The sequence below is a fragment of the Pangasianodon hypophthalmus genome, chromosome 6, assembly GCF_027358585.1.
Source record: "Pangasianodon hypophthalmus isolate fPanHyp1 chromosome 6, fPanHyp1.pri, whole genome shotgun sequence".
In the NCBI taxonomy this organism is placed as follows: domain Eukaryota; kingdom Metazoa; phylum Chordata; class Actinopteri; order Siluriformes; family Pangasiidae; genus Pangasianodon; species Pangasianodon hypophthalmus.
This window is the reverse complement of record NC_069715.1, coordinates 28,326,914-28,348,674: the sequence shown is the minus strand read 5'-3', so window position 1 is coordinate 28,348,674 and position 21,761 is coordinate 28,326,914. Positions and strand designations below refer to the sequence as shown.

Sequence of the window (21,761 nt, the reverse complement as noted above, 5' to 3'; positions counted from 1 at the left end):
TTTAACAAATTAAATGCTCGCAATTGGGATACTTAAGAGGCTTCCAGTGTGAGTCACCCCTCGAGACGCAGCAGTTTGTCCGGCGTGAAGAAGATTCTTCACCTCAGGGAGTGTGTGTTTTCTCCTCGCTTTGTTAACACAACATGGCTTTCGCTACGGATTTGGCTCTGTAAAGAAATCCTAGTTGCGTTACATAAATAACAGGATTGTGGACACAATAGAGTGGACCTTCCTGATGAAAGGAAATATTTCCATATCATTCCATATCTGTAAAGGCCATGTGTATAACGACCTATAACCTGTTATAATGCATTCATATTCATATTATAGACATTTATTTAGAAAAAGGCAGTAGTTTATAATGCATTTATAAATTGTGAACAGAATGCATTATATTATATATTATTATATATTATTTAATTATAACACAATTTATCACGAATACCAAACACTTTCTATGAAGGCCACATGTATAATGAATATAACATGTTATAATGTATTCATAAGGTGTTACAGACATCATTATAAATATTTAATAAAAGGTATTATGGTTTGTAGCTTATTATGATTTTATTTAAATGCTTTATTTATAATGCTTTTATTTAAAAAAAAAAAAAAAGGTAGTGCTTATAACACATTATATCACCATTATATCTTCTCATAATGCCCTATGCAAAAAGGGGCTTGGTGAGATAATGTATTATAAACAATAATTATAATGAATTACGTTAGCAATTTGTTAATGCATTATAACCATTGCTATAAACTGTAATGCATTTTCCTAAATAATTATAACAATATGTATACAGTATAATGGCTTATGAATGCATCGTAACATGTTACGAATGTGTTCATAAGTCTTTATGCATATGACCTTCATAGAAAGCGTTACCTATTTGTTAAAAAAAAAGGCATTTCTTGTGACACACTGTAGAAAGGTGTTCATTATTGCCATAATGCATAATACAGATAAATGATTATGACACCTTATAATGTATAGTACAGCATTAATACTTCGTAACATGATATGAGTATGCTCATGGCTTAGAACTATGACCATTATAAAAAGTTCTACCAATACTTCCAGCACTGAGGCTAAATCCAAAAAAGCTCACTCTTCTCTGTATAAGTGCACTACATAGGGTGGGGAATAAGGGCTTCTACACACACTAGATAGTGCACTATGTGAATTAATAGGGGCACATTTATGATTCAGCCAACAGGTTAGACCTTAAAGCTTCTTTGGAAGCCCCTCTGATGAAATCCATAAAGGTTCTATCTAGAAACCTACAACAACCCTTTTAGGACGCAACAAACCCTTAATTATCCAATGAACCTTTAAAAAAATTCTCCAGAACCATGTCAGTATGGACCAAGTACTAAAACAGCGTAGCTACATTTGAAACAACAGGTTCTATGAAAATATTAGGAAAACTATAATAAAGGGTTTTTAGAAGGCTGTGAACCATTAATTATCCACAAGAATTCATCTAGAACCCTTTTTTTTCTAAGAGCACACCAAGTACAGAGCCAGCTTAGTTAAAATTTTAAATGACAAAGAAATTTTCTTTCTACAAAGAAAATTACCAATAATTTGGAGTTATCGTGTTAACATATACATTCTTAGGGATAAAAAGTTCTTCTTGGGTTCTTTAAGAGTTTTTTGGGTGATTGAGGGTCCTTAGCTTTCCAAAAAGTTTCTATTTCGTACTTTTACTGGTAAGAAAACATTTTGTTGTAGGATTCTACAAAGAACCTTCCTCAAGAGGGACAAAGAACTGATGAGTCCAAAGTTTCTTAAGAGTGTGGAAGAAAAACAGCAGAGATTTTTACATTCTTATGAATATTTTGCACTAATTAGGGATATTCACTACAGCAGGTATATATTTTATATAAGTTTATTTATTTTTCTAGAAGTTTTTTGTTTCCATCAACAAAATCTTTAATAGTTTAAAAGTTACCATATCCAATTTACTCTTTTTATTTAAAAAAGAAAATGTGTGCACTCACTTCCTGTGTCACATTTTTGTACATGCAAGTTAATTTGAGTTTTTTTTTTTTATGAGTCACATGATTTCAGAGTCTGTTCAGTGCCCATAATGCAACACATAGCTAGGAATATTGCTACATTGCTACAAATTTCTGCTTAATTTACCTGCTTAGAGAGTCTGAGTATTGTAAATGAATTAACAGAGATAGTAATTATGCATATTTGGAATAGAAGGAAGTGAAATCGGATGCTTTCATGCATGAGTTCATAAAACTTCAAACGTATCGTGAGTTTTTAATGCATCTTTTATGTTTATCTTTTTTTTCTTGCTATGTTTTCATGCTTCTTAATGTAGTCAATCTTAAAAACCAACACATCTGTAGTGAATTCTTTGGATTAACATTTGAAACTGTACGTACGAGTGTGATTCTTGTTTAATGCCGAGAGCCAATAAGCTCTAAGTACCTTCCCTAATTCACCTCTATAATTAATGGACTATGAAGTGCTCATTCCAGCTTACTTCTACAGAAAACATCTGCTGGCTGATTAATCCCCGTATCAAATCGAGCCTAACAAAGAAATGAGCGTGAGCTTTTAAACTTGCCATTTCGGTCTAATACATGGCCCATTACCAAATGGCCATCCATCACTTGTGTCACTCTCCAGATTTGGAGTGGAGGCTCCATCAGCGGTGCCACGGCTCTCTCGGCCCCCGATGCCTGCCGTCCATGCCAGGCTAATGTGTTTACTTCACTGTACGCACCAGCGGAAAAGCCTCAGAGAGCCTCAAGAGCAGATCGAGCCAAGCTGGACGTATTTCTGCAGTGTCACACCGAAAGATTTTTGAAACGACTTTTTTTTTCTCTATTATGTTTCACTGTGATGAAACCACAAATGAAATGCATTCATCTTGTCCAGTAGAATGGAGAAACACGTTGCTGGCTTAATATGCATTTGTGATATGTTGTGACATTCTTTACTTTGTTTAACCCCTAAAAATCTCAGCTTACTATACAGCTATTCATCTTATTCTTTCACTTCATTCAGTAACTAACAGAAGAGTGAAAAATAGAAGTCCTGGAGGTTTAATGGGTTAAACAACTCTAAAATGTAATGAGAAGAACAAAAGCTACAAAAAAGTGCTAAAGAGCAAAGAGAGTAAGGAAGAAACTTGTGGTGACACAGAAGGGAACATTTTTGCTGAACGTCTGGATCCACCAAAGTGTTCTGAGTGTTTAAGCTTTTAAAAATGAGTTCTCCTAAAGTTTTAGTCATCATTTTTATTGTTTTATGGACTTCAGATAAAAAGTTGAGTCACTTTCTGTTGGAAAATGTTCAAATTTTACTGTTATTGTTTCTATAGTAACAACTTTATCCTTATCATTTCTATTGTGTGATAACTTTCACAGGGATTTGTACGGCAGCTGCTCAACATAAACAGATTAAAAATCCTTGTGTGACTGTTGATACAGTGAGGTTTTCTGATGTTTTTTTTAAAAACATTTTTGGAAGGAGTCTCCAGTGTCAGCCCGTTGCAACAGTCAGAGGTAAAGCTGTAACTTTAGGACTGGCACTTGGCTTTTTTTTTGCATTATTGTCTAAATGATAACAGGAACTAACTTCCACAACATGTTCCACAACATTAAATGTAACTATAAACAGATAAAAGTAGGATGTGCCTTTTGTCTTATTAATAAATCTGTCATCGCTGGCAAATTTTATGTTGTATAAGAAAAAATAAAACACTTTTTGTCATGTGCTGTTATTGGAAGATAATCAACTTCAGGCTGGTAACAGTAACTCACAGCACCATTGTTGATTATTTTCCCATAACTGCATGCCCTCAAGTGTTTTATTCTTAACCTGAATCCACTTCCTGTATTAATATTGTTATAATACACATAAAACACAATTAAAGATTTTTTTTCTCTGGTCCTGGAGATTATTTCACATTTATGGATGGAAAGTAATTTTGTGTTGCTCATTTAACTTCACAAGCATGTCCAGGTCACGGCAGGTCAGCACTTCCTTTAATCTGCCATGGCAACATGCAAATAAACATTACAGATTTTACACAAGGGTAACTTTTACCCAACAAGGCATGGAATACAGATATAAACGTGTTTTTACCACATATGAAATAAAGGATGACTCTCAGAAAGTAAACAGCATTCACGTGGGCCTTTAATTTGAGTGTAATCTCAGGACTTTAGTCAGAATTAAGGAGATTTGAAGAGCAACTGCGGTGTACTCTGATTACTTAATAACACGGTGATAAACACAGCCATAAATCAGGCTCCATGACGGACCTTACAATTCAGGGAAAATGGCCCAAAATGAGAGCTGCTGCCTCTTTCATTGTGTGAGCGAGTTAGTTACAAAGAAGGGTGTTAGGCTGTGTTCACAGGTCGCTAATGAGCTCCTGTGCTTAATCTTCAAACGGAGAAGGAACAAACATGAAGTAAACAGTAGACCATCTGCACACGTTTATTTAGTAAAGCTAACTAAGGCTCTCATTCAACACTTCTGCAATAATAACTGTCTAGCGCAGGCAGGACATTGCGTTTTAATCACAGACGCAGGCCGCTGTGGCTTACTTGGTTTAGGTTTAGTGCTGATATCCTGCGTAATATGTAGGAGCTAAATTTGAAGGCCTTGAGAACTTTGGTTTTCTTGCATCTGGTGTACAGGAGATGTATTTATATATATATATATATATATATATATATATATATATATATATATATATATATATATATATATATTACAATTAACATAGCAACAATTCCTGAATGAGAACAATACAGATTACAGTCAAGACACAGTCAAGAGGAAAAGATATGCAAAGGAGATTTATTTGGAGAAATCAACATCGGAACAATTTTGGTTACATATTTCCTTCTAATGCAATAACATATTTATCATTATGTAAATGGTGTAAAAACATTAACACTGACATTAACAGGTAGCATTTAATAACCTCACCCTCCTTCTCTCTCCCACTGGCTTTTAGCAGGTCATAGCTCTTTTCCTTCCTTGCGTGACTCTGTAATATAAACACACTTGGGGATATGACTCATCACTATTTATCCAATCAATCACAAGATATAAACAGACGCTGGGATCAAGGGTCAATGGTCCGAAGCGTGACCTGATGCTGTAACCTGGTGCTGGTACTTCACATACCTGCACTTCCTTCCATCTCTGGATCAGGATCAGGTCTGAGAAGCAGCAAGAGATCATTAGACCTAAAAACAACAAAAAATTAAAAGCAAAGAAGTGAATTGAAAGATAAAAAATTAACCCTTTATACTCCTGGGACTCGGCCAGACTTCTCAGTGTAGTGAATAACATGCTTTACGATAACTAGCTGATTAATATGCTAAGACGTGAAAGTCATGTCTTTCCCATGCACAGCAGAAAGGTGTAATAATGTGAAAGTAATGTTTATGAGTGCACCGAGTGGTCATTAAAATGCTTTTTTTTTTTTTTTTTTTTTAAATGTTCAGACTTGGGCCGTGTTTTAGGAGCAGCGGTGGTGGCGGAAAAGGGGAGGGAAGCGCTTCCCGAGTTGGAGCCCATCTGAAGAGGGGCCAAACATAATCCAGCATCAATCCTGCTCCTGTCAGAGAGCACTCTCGTGGCTTTTCCAGCACCATTGTTATAGAGCAGGCCAACGGAAAGAGGCCTGGAGCAGGTGGAAATAAAAAGCCTTTTGACGGGTTCAGGCTAAGATTCTCCGTGTGCTCCATGTGACATTTACACAAACGGCAGGGAGCAGGCGCAGGCTGTCGACACGTCTGGAGACGTGTGTGTGCGTGTGTGTGTGTGTGTGCGTGCTTTCGTGATCTTGCGCATACACATACTGATATACCAGCAGACACAGACAGACAAACACACAAAACTCGTCTCGTCCTGGCCTCTGAACCTGCGTGTCATTCCACAAATGGCTCCAAAACTCATTTCTAGTTGTAGTATAATAAAGACAGAACCAGACGTTATGCATATGTATGTACACCCTTACATGTAAAAAAAAATTGCATGATGGGAAATTTACGTGTGGTTTTTAGACAATTCACGTTTGATATGTTTTCCCATGTAGTGCATATGTGTTTTGATTTTGCACATGACTTTGAAAAAATTATTCATTTTTTTTCCAAAACTCATTTTTCACATGATTTTATTTACATATGATTCATTTATATTCAAGTGATTTTTTTCACGATTCATTAATTTTCACATGATTTTTGTATGCAACTGATTTACCACAAATCAAACATGCAATATTTTTTGACATGATTCATCTATTTTCATGTGATTTTTTCCCCATATGATTCATTTATCTACACATGTGATTTTTACACAATTCATTCATCTCCTTGTGCGATCTTTATTTTAAACATGATTCATTTACCACAAATCACTCATGATTTTTCTTTATGTGTGCTTCATTTATTTTCATGTTAGTAAACTAGTTTTATTTATCATGTGTGTCATTGTCACATCTTCACGAAGTGATGTCACATGTTATTTTTTTTTACATTTTGCTCTTTCAGATGATTTTCACATGATGATAACGTGTGAATGGGATGTGATTTTTTCCGAAAGGGTGGGTATAGTCACAGTTCTCAGTATTGAGTAAAACTATCGTTGTTCATGTACATACTGTACGAATGTCATGGAAAGTTAGTGCAGAAATGATCTGAATGCAATTCAACAGCATGTTCCATGGTGGCTGGACAACATCTGCTAACTCTCAGCCATAAAACTGAAGAGCGTTCTGTTGCCTCTTTAGTAATATTTACTATGTTTAGCTGTGGTATGTCCTGAAAATCTTAGCTCCTCATCTAGCCTGTTCCCTCTAATTTAGAAAAATAGATCTGGCATGCTGTTGCGCCGTCTTTCTCTCTTTCTTTCTCCGTCTGCATGTGGAGTGCTGCGCCTTGGCGTGCTCCGTGTTACATGATGCCAGTTTGGTCTGATGCATCACTTGGACCCCCTTCGAAGCAGGAAATGCTCTCAGACCCTTTTTCCCACCCTGGCCTTCCGCTGTGGGGAGCAGCCATTATAAAACCCACTTACATTACATTACCATTTCTAAGGAATTCGTACTTTTCCGATAGCCACATGACAAAAGAGCGCTGGAACAACATGGAGATGCTTTTCGTTTCAATGTTATAAAGTTTTATGATGTCATAACACATATCATGCTGATATTATTTTACAGTAATAAAAGCACATTACAACATTTGGTACCTGTTCCAAATATGTTTAATGTCACATTTTCTTTGCCTATTTATTCACTGAAGTACAGCATGCATATTAATAGTTGAATGCAAAAGTTTGCGCACCCTTAAGACAAAATACAGATAAAATCATGTAGTGTGTTAGGTTTTAAGTTTCACAATGAACGATTATCCTTCATTCTTACACAAATCAATTCAAATATGTTAAGTTACTAATTATAAGAGAAACGATATCAATTTAAGACTTTTCTAAATGTGATATAAATATTCTGTCATAACATTCTAAAAGAAAGGCTTTCACATTTCCCTCTTTTGGAACAAGTTTATACACATTATAAACTTAATTTTTTATCTTTTTTTTTTAATCATTGTTATGGATTGCAGTCGTGTTACAGGATACATCCATGTTTCTTTGTTAACTTTCTGGATTTGTTTTTTTCATTTCATAAACTGTAAAATAAATTTTACATTTTTCCCACCTAGAAACCATGGGGGTGTATATTTTTGCACTCAACTGCATTACTTATTCATAAATGCTTCATGTATATTCTATACATGCTTTAAACCTAATTTTGCCTTTTTGGTTTATGGTCTGATTGCCTTGTTAAAGGATACATCCGCATTTCATGTTTAATGTTTTGTTATTAGATAAACTGTAAAATAAAGTGTTTTTTAAAACTTTTCGAGCATATTTTTTGCACTCAAGCGTATTACTTATACATATTTGCCTGACATATAAGTGTGTACTGTTTCATTTTGCTGCTCTAACATGAAAATAATTCTATCTATGTATCTGTTGTAAGCTGTCAAGCTGTCTTATCACAGCTAATACATCACACCTACAAACATCTCCAGACATTTCACTGATTCTCCAGTGTGTTCATGTTGAATCTGTAGTTGTTGTATAGGTGGGTTTAAAAATAGTCGAACTTGGAGAGGAAGACCTTTGGGGACTGAAAACAGGCACCGCACCACGACATCTTCTATTGTTGTGAACTGTTTGGGAATTCTTAATTGCTTTTTCCGAATCGCCTCCCCCGCAGGAAAATCCTCCTTCAGAGGGAGAGAGTGGGGACAAGCCACTGGATTACACAAATACGGAGCGTATGGAGAGCTGGATCCTGCTCTCATCTGCCTCAAATCAGTCTGACCCAAATTAGTCTAACCTGCACCACAGAAGTGCGTGGGCTTCTTCCACTTCTTCTTCTTCTTCTTCTTCATCTCTCTGTCTGTCTTTCTCTCCATCCTTTTGTCTCATCATTACCTCAAGCCCTTTTCCAGTGTTGTGGCTCACAGTAGATACACGCCTGTGGTGTTGCTGTGTTGATGCCATGGGAAAGGCTGTGTTTTATTGTACAGGGTTGAGAAGGCAACAAAACAGAGAGTAAAAGTGTCTATCTCAGACTGGGCCTAGACTCACAGGACTCGTCTGCAGTGTGTGTGTGTGTGTGTTTGTGTGTGTGTGAGAGAGAGAGAGAGAGAGAGAGAGAGAGAGAGAGAGGTGTCTGTATTATGGTGGTTTTTCTGGATCATAGATTGCAACAGTACACCTTTCTATTCAAACCTCTAAATTATAAGACAAGACAGGAAATGCTGACAGTATGGTCAAGGCCAAGGCTGAGAAGGTTGGGAAAAGAGACATAAACATATTTTACTGTGAATAAAAAAAAATACTTCAAAGGTGAATGGTATTGTTGAATTTGTCTGTACTTTGAGTTTTTTTTTTTTTTTTTGAAAGAGAGAGAGAGAGACTACAGTTTATACAATGACAGGCTGAAAAGAAGTCCTTTCACTGTTTTATTTCACAGAAGGATTTGTGAGCAATTAAAAGCAATAACTGACAATGTGAACATTTAAAAGTTTACACATAAAGATTCTTTTACACAAGGACAATGCAAAGATGTTTTTGCAATGTTTTACTGAATAATATAATCCAACTGTGCCACCAAATTCCCTAATAAAACGAATACAATATAAAAACATATTAGCAAAAATCTAATTAGCATTAATAAGCAACTCTTTAACACTTTTCTGTCACTTAGTTAAAAGGTGAGCACTTGATTTGGGTTTGTTATATTAAAGCAACTGAAAGCTGGAGACTAAAACCACAGACTGATTTATTTTTTCCTTTAATGCTGTATTATAACAAAGCATTTTAGATCTCTCTGGTCTTGATGCAAGTTTGGCAGCATTAGTCTTCATGCTGTAGATTTGTGACCTCAACCTGTGTCATGGATAAATATTTTTAACTTTCATTGTCGTTGCAGTTTCAGCAAAGATTTTAACCTCCTTGCAAAGCTTTAAGCACTCAGAGCTTATTACTAACAGGCTCAGAGCTGCCAACTCCTCACCACTTAGACTTTATTTATTTGACTTATTTTAAATTCATGAAACAAACGTCTCCCGCTGTCAAAAATCATATTTATGAATAGACAAATATAGCCCACCTTCATTTTCTCTCACTTAGATTTAGTTTTTCTGTGTGTGTGTGTGTGTGTGTGTGTGTGTGTGGTTGCATGAGCATGAAGAACACGTTTACAATTACTGAGAAAAAGACTGATTAACCCCCAGCAGCATTACTGATTGAACTGATTTATAAACTGTAATAAGATTATGAATATGCACCATACAGAACCAAGAATAAACTTTATTTTAGGACTTAGGAGTAAGAAAACACTGAAGTTTTAATTTCTACTGTTAAAGCCCAAAAATAAAGAAATGGGAATAATATTTTTTTAAATAGAACTTCGTAATGTTTATATCTTAGTTCTGAAATTCAGATTATAAAAATGTCGCAAATAAATGCAAAAAACATTATAGGCAAAATTTGCGGCTTATATTCTATAGGAAACTCTTTCGAGTAAACATTACAGACTGTGGCCTTCTTATAATAATAAGCGAAAGATTGATATTTATTCTTAATTATGAATTGTGGTTGATGTTTACTAACTAAAAAAAGTCTTAATTTTCAAGATAAACCACCGTTTTTAGTTTATTTGCTTTGTCGGAAACTCGATCACAACCCGACTCCTGTGAAATATTAAATAAAGCCGTAAATTCTGAGAATAATCCATTTCTCCTATCACAGTGTCACAATAAATAAAAATCAGTCTAATATATGCTGTAGGATTTCATCATCTGTTGTCCAAACAAACTAATTTGGTTCATTATTGTGTTGTGGATGTAGTGTTGCAAGATAATCCGAGATTTGGACCAAGCAGCGAATCTAATAATTAATTTTAAACAAAACTGTGGGGCGGTAAAATGAGCTTTTTTTGGGAGTCAGAGGGACTCGGGGTCATCTCTGCTCTTCAGCCTGCGTGTATGTTTCAGCGCAACATCCACATGATCAATGGCCATGTCACCCACTTCAGACCACCCCGAAGACTCCTCTCCACTCCTCAAACTAGCTCTACTTTGTGCCAGAACAGAAACATAACACAAACGTGTTTATGAGGGAGAAAAAGAAAGAGTCGGGATCCTTGAGAAATGATTGCAAATGAATGTTCAAGACGTGGAAAAGCTACTGCGCAAAAAAAAAAAAAAATCAGCTTTACGTCTGACATTAGATTAGATTAGATCAGATTAGATTACTGATTAGATCACACTCTACTGAGGCTTTCGTGGGTGTTTGTTGTTGTTTTTGCAAATGACTGTTTATGAGTGAAGAGCTACTGCGCAAAAATTAGCTTTATTATAATATAATATAATATAATATAATATAATATAATATAATATAATATAATATAATATAATATAATCCCTGTTTAATAATAATATAATAATAATAATATAATAATATCCCTGTTTGGTGGGGGTTTTGTGGTTTGTTTTTGTTTCATTTAGGATTTTTGTTTCTTTCTTTGTTTGTTCGTTTTGTTTTGTTTTTTGCAAACGACTGGTTATGAAGTGAAGAGCTACTGAGCAAAAAAAATGTGCTTTAAATATTATATTATATTATATTATATTATATTATATTATATTATATTATATTATATTATATTATATTATATTATATTGGTGTCTATTTGGTGTAATTTTGGGAGGAAGGAGTTGCTTCATTCTTTCTTTCTTTATATATTTATTTATTTTTGCAGATGACTTCAAGAAGGGAAAAGTTACGGCGTAAAAATGAGCTTTAAGTGCAAAAACAAAAACAGTCCACATGTAAATTATTTCTTTAGTTATATTATATTATATTATATTATATTATATTATATTATATTATATTATATTATATTATATTATATCCCTGTTTGGTCGGGGTTTTGTGGATTGTTTTTGTTTTTATTTAGGTTTTTGTTTGGTTGGTTGGTTGGTTTTTAGTTTGTTTTGTTTGTTTGTTTTTGCAAAAGACTGTTTATGAAGTGAAGAGCTAAAAATGTGCTTTACGTATGCAATTATATTATATTATATTATATTATATTATATTATATTATATTATATTATATTATATTATATTATAGTCAATTGACCATTACAACCCATTTTTTTTAATTAGAGTCTTTTTTATGAGCTATTCGTGCTCACGGATCTTGCCACCAGGTTTCCTGAAGCACTGAGAGAGATTCGGGTGACGCCACCCGCCGATGCTGCAGAAATCGTTCGTGATTAGCGCGCATTGTAGCTACATTACACCGTAAAGCGAGTATTTTTTTGTTTTTTTTCTCTACCATCCTGCAAAACCCCATCACGAGGCTGTGATAAATGGATGACCCGCTCTAAATGGGCCACAGTTCAGAAACCGCCAGCTTGTCTTTCAGTATTTGCACGCCAAAAAAACTTCTCTGAGAGTCCAATGGCCAAGGCTCCTGCCAAGGAAAATTAAAAAGCCATTCGGGCGTGATTGGCGAGCTGTTGATTGCTCGGATGGGTGGGGCAGCGCTTCACATCAGTCCAGCCGCCCAATAAGCGCAATCAGCCGCGCGCGCGTGCAATTCCGCCCTTTTTTTTTTTCTTCTTTCATTCACATAAACACCGCTTGAACGAAAATATACACGGCCACCTACTGCGCCAGTGAAAGTGAGGAGGAGTGGGCACCTCTGCTCCAGCTCCTTTCTGATTTCACCTCAGTGATGGACTATGAAGCGACGCGGAGAAACAGATATTCAGTTGTAGTCCAGTTGCGCGCGATCACGTGTTAGTGAACTCTCCAAATCTAGTATCCAAAAAAACACTGTGTGCTTCATGAGCTGCCAGGCTACATGTACATGCACACTACTCTCCAGTGATCTTGATGTATAGGATATGTTTAGGATGTTTAGGAGATTATTTCTGGTGCAGAGGCTCCAAGCAAGAAAAAAAAAATCCACGTATTTTGTGTATGAGACAAATCTATATCTATAAACCTCATCTGCAGAAATGAACATTTTAAAATCCATCTATTAATAACACATCTAGATTTTTTTTTTTTACACTAATCAAACCACTTTTAGCATTGGCTCCATTTTGCACATTTCGAGTTTGGCCACAATGTCAAACAAGAGTGAACTTGTGGCCCAGCAAGCAGACATTCATTTGACGGATCAGTCTGTCATGGGACTTTTCAAACATTTCCATTGCACCCTTTTGGTGAACCTCATGGCCTCCGAGCGCGCAGTCGAGATCTCTCCTTCTCTCTCTCTGTGCGTGACGTGACACTTTCATTTTTTTTCTCCTTTCAGGGACAATTCAAACTTTTGTTTAATTTCATTTTAGAACAGAAGTGGATTGCAACTGCTGCTTAGCCCAGTAGCAAATAAATAGATTTTGAAGAAACGTGCACTTTTTTTTCACTTTTATCTTCACTCGAAAATTGAGTGCAAATCTTTTTATTGTTATGTCTTGTCCACTTGCTGTTTTATTTATTTATTTATTTATTTATAATTTAAACAGTTTGTGCATGTTACATGTTTGATTCGCTGGAACTGAAGTGTCTGTTCAGCGCACGTGCACAATAACAAAGATAGGATTGACAGCAGATATTTTTGGACTGACAAAGTGACGGAAAGAAAGATCCGACTATAAACACTGTTATAATATCATGTTATATGGCTATGGGAATGTCAGTCCAGCTAGGTGAAGTCCTAGTATTAGATTCAGAGATAACAGACAGTGCAGGTTATCCTTAGAATTATGAACAATGCAGTATAGGCTATACGCAACCATTTCATTTAAATGCGCAGCGTTGCTTTTAATTCACTGTAATTTCCGCGCGTGCTGTAGTTGGGTAATATTCAGTGCGTTATGTTTTCTGGTTACTTAGGAATCATAACCGAAAATAATAATTCAGACAACACTTCTTGTTTAACCTGGAGAACTGAAGAAGGGTAGGTCTGCAACATGCAGGCATTTTTGCCTAAGGAATGGGTGGCTAAGCTGTTTGGGATGCACTGAGCAAGGAATTTCGGGTCTCACTTGCATATCATGCGTTGCTCAGAAACTAAGTATGCGAGCATGCAGGACTCCAGCGTGAGCATGAGGTGAATCTCTACATGCTGTCAAATATTTCACTGGAGAACGTCATGGAAAATGTGCGCTCTGGATGAAGTGGGTGTGCGCCTAACCTAACGCGCTTGGAGCTGTGGTTAAAGAGACAGCCTGGCGAGAACTAAAGCAAAGAAAAGCTCTTAATATTATTATTATTATTATTATTATTATTATTATTATTATTAGCAGTAGTAGTTGTAGTAGTAGAGTCCCTGTGATCCATTTTAAACATAAATACGTAGATGAATCGACACAGCATCACTACATGATCTAATAAAAATATGCATAAATATTATAGAAACAAATATATTCATAGAGGATCCATTCTGTAACCTTCTCAATAATTCTATGTACAGAAAGGTGTGTGTATAGCAATAATAATAGGTTATATGTTTGTAAACTATAAATACAATGTGAATTATCTATATGGAGACACTATAAATTGGGTAAATTGATAGTAAGCAAATTCTGATATTTTATTATAGTGGGTGTAGTAAAGGTTGAGCGGAGTACACAAAGTTTCTAGAGAATATACATAAAAGAAAGAATTATATTTAGGTCCAATGTTTAATTGATAAAATTCATTGATTGGTTGAGATTATAGGCTACCTGTGTGAGTGTGTGTGTGTGTGTGTGTGTGTGTGTGTGTGTGTCAGTCAGTCAGGTAAACATCAGAAGCGGATATTAGGACATGGGAGGCATGTCAGAGAAGATCAGCAGAACGTGTACTAAACAGTAGAGTCAAAAACTAAAGTAACAGTAATTAAGGTTATCTGGTCTCTATAGTGCGCGCTGTTTTGATGTGGTATTCAGTGGTGAGCGCGTGCTGTAGTTCTGCAGTGTGAAAATAAAGGCTGGCGGTATAGAGAACGCACAGAACTGCACAAATCAATGAAGTCATCAACGTTAATTAAACGCAGCGGGGAAGAGAACGGACGGGTGCGCGCGCGCCCTGTCTCTCTCTCTCTCTCTCTCTCTCTCTCTTTCTCTCTCTCTCTCTCTCTCTCTCTCTTTCCCGGGTTTACACGCTGGGTGGTCCGCGCGCTGATAAATGCGCCCTGCGCGGAGGACGTGGAGTCCGGTTCTATCAATATACACTCCGTTACTTGGGTTTCGGTCACAACAGCGAGTGCCTGAGGCTTGCTTCAGCCTTAATGGCTTGTCGGTGGCGACAGGGGGTTGTATATTTTTATTTAACCCTACATAATCGCGGGTCACTAGACGACGTCATGCACTATGTGAAATGTAGCAAAGGGTTTGCTTCAAGGCAAAAAGTACCAGTTTACTGAATTTAATTCTGTACAAAAAGGTGTGCATAGCAAGTCTATAATAAGATACTATAATAAGATACTATATAAATAGAATATAGATATAAAATATCTAAAATAAATAGAATATAGTCTATATAGTTTATATATATATATATATATATATATGGAATCTTAGTGGAAGTATTATTGGTGAAGCAACCTGAAATTCCATGTTTTTTTTTTTTTTTTTTTGCAAGGTTAAGGCTAGGCTATTGCTGTGCAGCTGTGTGCTTTTTGCCGAAAATCGGATCACAGCTCACCCAGACTACGCACACACAGCCAGAAAAAAAAGAGTTAATACACAGGTTTTTGTTTCACTCACCATATCCCTAGGTCCAGGAAATTATAAAGCAGATAAGCTATTTATAATAAACTTATAGATTTTATTCTCATGATTTATTTTGCCGGTTAGTTATCCTCAGTTTATCTGCATCTATCTGTATCACTGCGTTTCATAAAGATAAACCATATAATGTTCAGAATATTGCTGCTCATTTTCACATCTATTACTAGCCCGAATTCATGTGACAAGTGAAACTGACTTGCCTTGACTCACCGATTAGCCGTCTTCATATAGCAAAGTTTCTGGAAGCAAGTGCAGATCTGAGTCCCAGCTTTTTAAAAAAGTCCTTCAGTCAGAACTGTGTACGGCTTCATCTCTACATTTATGTTAAAACTAAGATTCACTAATAGTTTGCGCCGCATAAAACGGACGCATAGCCTCAGAATGGGTATTAGCAGCTCTTGTGGGGCTTTTTGCTTGATTTTTTATTTAAAGAAGGCCAGAGAAAATGTTTACATTTGACAGTATAAACATCCTGCCCATGTTCCTGTCTGTCTTAAAAAGAAATCGGACCGTGTGCTCCTGTGAATACGGGTAGCATTTTCACTTTTTAACAAAAATGCATTTTTTAACATTGCATGCATATTTCATGCATTATTACAGATTTAAAAAAAAAAAAAAACTCAGGGTAGAAATAAATATGAAAAATTCCCATGTGTGATGACAAGCTCTGACAATGACAAACAAAATGATGTATTCATGTAATTAAACAGAAAATAATACACAACGACTATATAAAAGCTATTTTAATATAGTGATAAGAAAAGAAATATTAAAATGAATAAGCATAAATTATGGCACATATATTAAGTATAGGCATTGATTGTTTAAGCCTAAAAAACTAAAATATATATATATTACATCTGACTAATGAGACTGACTAATAAAATTCATATGCACTCTTTATTTTGTGCTATTATATACATGCAAACAGACAAGCGGTTCTCTAACAGGAGAAAACTTTACGCAGAGATGCCAGATGTTGGTGTGAGCCCACCCCGTGGCGTGGGGAAGAAAAGGGGCGGAGACTGGGCGGTCCCTTACGCGCTTCATGACGTCTTCATGATGGTCAAGAGCTTGGCTAGGCGCTGATGGCCACAGATAAGTAAAGGGCGATCTGCAAAGCGAACGAGACCAGACGGAACCGAAGCCGTATGAGAAGCTCCCTGTCTGTGTTAACTGTGGACAGTGCCATTACAGGACTTTTCCAGCTCGAGGACAGTGAAGCTACCGAACTACACGCGACAGCTTGTCCACGGCGCGCTTGTCTTTCTTGGAGCGTCAGGATTTTTTTTTTTTTTTGTGGGTCATGACACGATCTGGTTGATCGCTGGTTTCAGAACTTTCGGCGATATCGCTACAGGTGGAGGATTTTCCTTTCTTAAAAAAAATAAATAAATAAAAAGCAAAGCCGTGTCGAGCGCACAGAACTGATGACGGCCGAGGTCCAGCAGCCTTCCGTGCAGCCGCCTGCCCAAAGCAGCCCGATGTCCGCGCCCGAGAAAGCGCACGCTCAATCGGCGGCCATGGACGCGGCCTCCTCCACCACCAAAGCCAAAAAGACAAACGCCGGCATCCGACGTCCTGAGAAGCCGCCGTACTCGTACATCGCGCTCATCGTCATGGCCATCCAGAGCTCTCCGACGAAGCGTCTTACACTCAGCGAGATCTACCAGTTCCTCCAGAGCCGCTTCCCGTTCTTCCGCGGCTCTTACCAGGGCTGGAAAAACTCCGTGCGCCACAACTTGTCCTTAAACGAGTGCTTCATTAAGCTGCCCAAAGGGCTCGGGCGGCCAGGGAAGGGCCACTACTGGACCATCGACCCTGCGAGCGAGTTCATGTTCGAGGAGGGCTCTTTTCGGCGCAGACCACGCGGATTCCGGCGCAAATGTCAGGCGCTCAAGCCGTCCATGTACAGCATGATGAACGGCCTCGGGTTCAACCACCTACCCGAGTCTTACAACTTCCAGGGCAGCGGCGGAGGCCTGTCTTGCCCGCCAAATAGTTTATCTTTAGAGAGCGGGATTGGGATGATGAACGGACATTTGGCAGGTAACATGGAGGGAATGGGCCTGGCGGGACACTCCATGTCTCATCTGTCGGCCAACAGTGGACATTCCTACATGGGGAACTGTACGGGATCCACGGGGAGCGAGTATCCCCACCACGACAACTCAGCCTCGCCCCTGCTGTCCGGCGGCGGAGTCATGGAGCCGCATCCCGTTTACTCGAGCACGACCTCGGCGTGGGCGCCCGCGCCGTCAGCTTCCCTTAATAACGGAGGGTCTTACATTAAACAGCAGCCACTGTCTCCGTGCAACCCCGGCGCAAATCCTTTACAGCCGAGCTTACCGACACACTCTCTGGACCAGTCATATCTGCACCAGAATGGACACAGCACGACCGACCTACAAGGTAAAATTTATTTACAAAAAAAAAAAAAAACTAATGAGGAAAAAGGACTAAATAAATAAATAAATAAATAAATAAAATCCAGCATGTACGTCACTTAGAAATACTTTATAGCACTGTTTAGTATGAAGCAAATTTATTAGCACTAAAAAAAAAAAAAATCTGTATTTGCAATTATTCTCTGGAAAACGCATGCTTAAAGCTCCTTAAAGCTGTGCTATAAAAGCAATTTAATTCCGAGATCATGTCCTATAAATAAAATCTATTGCGCATAGGACTTTTGTCCTAGTTAATTAAAACTTTGATGCTCTCTTGCGCGTCATTTCTTGAGGGTGGTTAGTGAAGGCCCGCAGAGGGTAGCTCACATCTCTTCCGGGACTCAGCTTTAAAACGGTGCCAATTTACAGACAATAGTCCAGCAGGGCGCGCGGCCCCGGGTCCGGTGGGAATCGCGTGCGAGCACGGCGCTGTCAATTAAGAGGAAGATCTCCCACCCTGAAGTCAACCATCCAGCCCTTCCACACTCACTCCCTGCAGGCGGTGTAATCAGGCTCGCCAAAATAGATGCAGGTGTCATTAAATGCTACATGAAACCAGCGGCTTTAGAATCCCATCCACCATCAGCACCGGGATCAATTTAAAGTTCGCACATTCCTCCAGCGTTGCATCGCATTTGGCACAAACCAGACTTTGGGTGTTTAAAACAACAGCTTTAATGTGTTGTCGTGAAATGTTCAGATTAAACACAGCAGCAACATTTTGATTCAAAATGTCGATAGTCCACAGAGATCTATATTCGTGTTTAAAAAAAAAAGAAGTATAAGAACATAAAAAAAGAAGATGAACTTGATCTTTCCCTAAGTCGAAAATGCAGGCAATAATAATAATAATAATAATAATAATAATAATAATGATAACAATAATAATAATAATACAAAAACAAAGATAATAGTAGTAATAATAATAAGAGATTATTATTATTATTATTATTATTATTATTATTATTATTATTATTAGTCACGCTAATATTATCCTCCTGAATCATAATGCTAAACCAACACTCATGATATTCATATAAGGAATCAAATATTTCATTCTAATTTAAAGATTTCATTCTAATTTAACTCTACAGATTTTCTTACCCAAAATTTGGATACTACCCAAATGCCTTTACGTAATTTGGACTATTTACTACTCTGATTTTATATATTATTTAAATAAATAAATAAATAAATAAATAAATAACCTCATGCCCTTTAGTAACCTAACGAGGATTTGTGTGGTTTTCTCCCCGTAGGTATTCCCAGGTACCATTCCCAATCTCCCAGCATGTGCGACCGGAAGGAGTTCGTCTTCTCTTTCAACGCCATGACATCTTCAACTATGCATTCACCTGGAAGCGGCTCTTACTATCATCACCAACAAGTCGCCTATCAGGACATCAAGCCTTGCGTGATGTGACAGCACTGGTGATGAATTAGAGACTGATTCAACACTGATGAAGGAGCCACTGAGCCTCTGCGGTGGGAAAAAAGCAACACACGGGCCTGAAAGAGCGCTGGAAAAGAAGGAGAAAAAGGACAACAGCGCTCACAATGACAGGCTACAACCATAGAAAAATGCGAAATGATGCAAACTCGGTACAAAAGCATGAACAGGAGAAAAGCCGGGTACCTTAACTTCACCGTGTCGGGTGTTTCCACCACCTTTCACAAACAGCCTTTAAGGTGATGTGTGCCACATTTATTCAAGCTATTTCCAAATCAGACTGCGCAAATTCTGAACTAATCTGCATCTCAATGCCAAAAAGAAAAGAAAAGCAAAGCAAGAAAGAAAGAAAACCCGCTTGGTACTAACTCTGCTGGCGGATGGATACCACTTGAGTGTAGCTTGTGAGTGACTGTCCGTGTTGTCATTCCGGGGAACCAGGATTCAATCGAGTTTTTCAGAGAAAACTGTATTACGAGTTTTTTTTTTTATAGGCCTATATAAATATAATTTTCATTCAGGACAAGCTGTTCGATATCTGATCAGAGTAAATTTGAATTCTGTCTAATCAAGTGCAAGTCAAAGTGTAACCAGGTTATCACATGGAAGGAAAACGAAGGCACTTTTAAACCTTAAAGCGCAACTTTATTTATTCTGTTTATATTTGGATTGTATAATTATAGCCATAGTATTGAACGCTTTATCGGCAATATTTGCCCAGACGCTGTCTTATTCAGTGTAAACAGAAAATGAAGGTTTAATGTAAGCACTGTTATTTTGTTTGTTTGGTGTTTTATTATTATTTTTTGTATATCCGTATTGACACGAGTCATTTTCCAGCACTGTAAAAAAAAAATTGTATATGGTGTAGGTAATATCTTTTTAGTAGGCATCTTTTACTTTCTATTTTCGTGTCTTTAGACATTAGGTCATCTACGCACGATATGTATAAAATTGTATAAAAACAATAATGGCATGCAGTTGGAATTAAACTGTTCAAAAGTATACGCATCAAATTTGCGGGTTTTCCAAGAAAATTAGATTTCTTTCTTTCTTTCTTTTTTCTTTTTTTCTTTTTTAATGTGATTCAGTAGTGGGATTGCGTTCGGAGATCAATTAAAAAAATTACGGACGGGACAGAAAGAGATTTTTTTTTTCTTAATGAAAAAAAACAAACAAAAAAAAAAAAAAAAAAAAAAAACACAGCCCTTAAAAATGAAATCTAGACAAAAGTTTGTAAAATCATTTTTCACTTTTCTACGACTGGAAACTATGAGTCTAAATCCGTGCTTATAAAATATCAAAAATAATTAAATATTTTAATAGATAATAATAATAATAATAATAATAATTATTATTATTATTATTATAACTACTTACTGAAACAAAACCCGTGCTATTAGCAGTGTCATTACAGCGCCTATAATTAATTAATTAATTAATGCTACTCAAAAGAAAAATGTATGTATTTAGCTTTCATTCGGTTTGGGGGGGGAATTAACTTTTGTAAGTCTACAGAACCAGTGAGAAACTCAAAATGCAAAGGCAAAGTGAGAAATCGAGTGTGTGCCACATGTGTACAGCTTTTTGCAGATATCCTACTTGGCGCTGAATTCATGAAACTGAAATCAGCAATCTGTCTTTTCCAGGTTGTTTCGGATAAAAAGTCGGCCACAATGATAAAGTTTAGAAAGCAAAGCAATACAATGCAAGTGATCACCAAGGTCGCACTCTATTATTATTATTATTATTATTATTATTATTATTATTATTATATTATCCACCTATTTTAGCCTGCACGTCTTCAGCTGCACATGGATGACAGCACTAGAGTGTATTAATATTAGTTTTTTTTCTTTTTATTGCTTTATATAAATCGGTTTACATCATGTCCTCAGTTTATACAGTAAATATTCAGATCCTTTAGCAGAGGTCTAGACGCTGCACTGAAACGTTTCCTCTTATTCCTAAACCTCTAAATGATCTTTTTTTTCCCTCTTTTTTTTAAGGGAACCTTGTCAAGCAGCCCACATCTGAAGCTCTGCATTATGTTTTTTACTTTGCTGATCTGGTCACTTTGTTAGTTTGCATTTAGACCCAAAACTGCACAAAATCAGGCGCCGATTTTTCCCCTAGAGTTTGTGCACCACCTAATGGCTGTGTGTTGAAGGACCATTGAACTAAAAACGACTGTGAATGATAATAAATAATTCATAAATTCATCATTCCCCGCGGGGAAACTCAAGCTAATCGAGTAATTTAATAATAATAATAATAATAATAATAATAATAATAATAATAATTATTATTATTATTATTATTTCATGTAGATTTTCACAGTAGAATCAATGTGATTTTTCTTTACAAGTATTTTCACACATTTTCAAGTTTATGTAAATTCGTGTAAATATAGGAATATTAAATACATGCTGAATAAAAACATATTGCATCATTTATCATGTAAATGTTAAAAACCCATGCCCAATAATAATAATAATAATAAT

At 36.7% G+C, this 21,761-nt stretch overlaps 1 protein-coding gene and 1 long non-coding RNA gene across 2 annotated transcripts; one reads left to right on the top strand and one right to left on the bottom strand.

Annotated features, from left to right (window-relative positions):
* Positions 1 to 4,827: 4,827 nt before the first annotated feature.
* LOC117597547 (uncharacterized) lies at positions 4,828 to 16,090 on the bottom strand. The gene is made up of 2 exons (XR_004578326.2): positions 15,571 to 16,090; positions 4,828 to 5,238 (listed from the first exon to the last, which is right to left on the bottom strand). It is a non-coding gene; the product is annotated as an uncharacterized LOC117597547 (long non-coding RNA).
* Positions 16,091 to 16,461: 371 nt separating this feature from the next.
* foxf1 (forkhead box F1) lies at positions 16,462 to 20,262 on the top strand. The gene is made up of 2 exons (XM_026913722.3): positions 16,462 to 17,772; positions 19,067 to 20,262. The coding sequence occupies exons 1-2, from the start codon at positions 16,791 to 16,793 to the stop codon at positions 19,228 to 19,230; spliced, it is 1,146 nt and encodes a 381-aa protein (XP_026769523.1). The 5' UTR covers positions 16,462 to 16,790; the 3' UTR covers positions 19,231 to 20,262.
* The last annotated feature ends 1,499 nt before the right edge of the window (positions 20,263 to 21,761 follow it).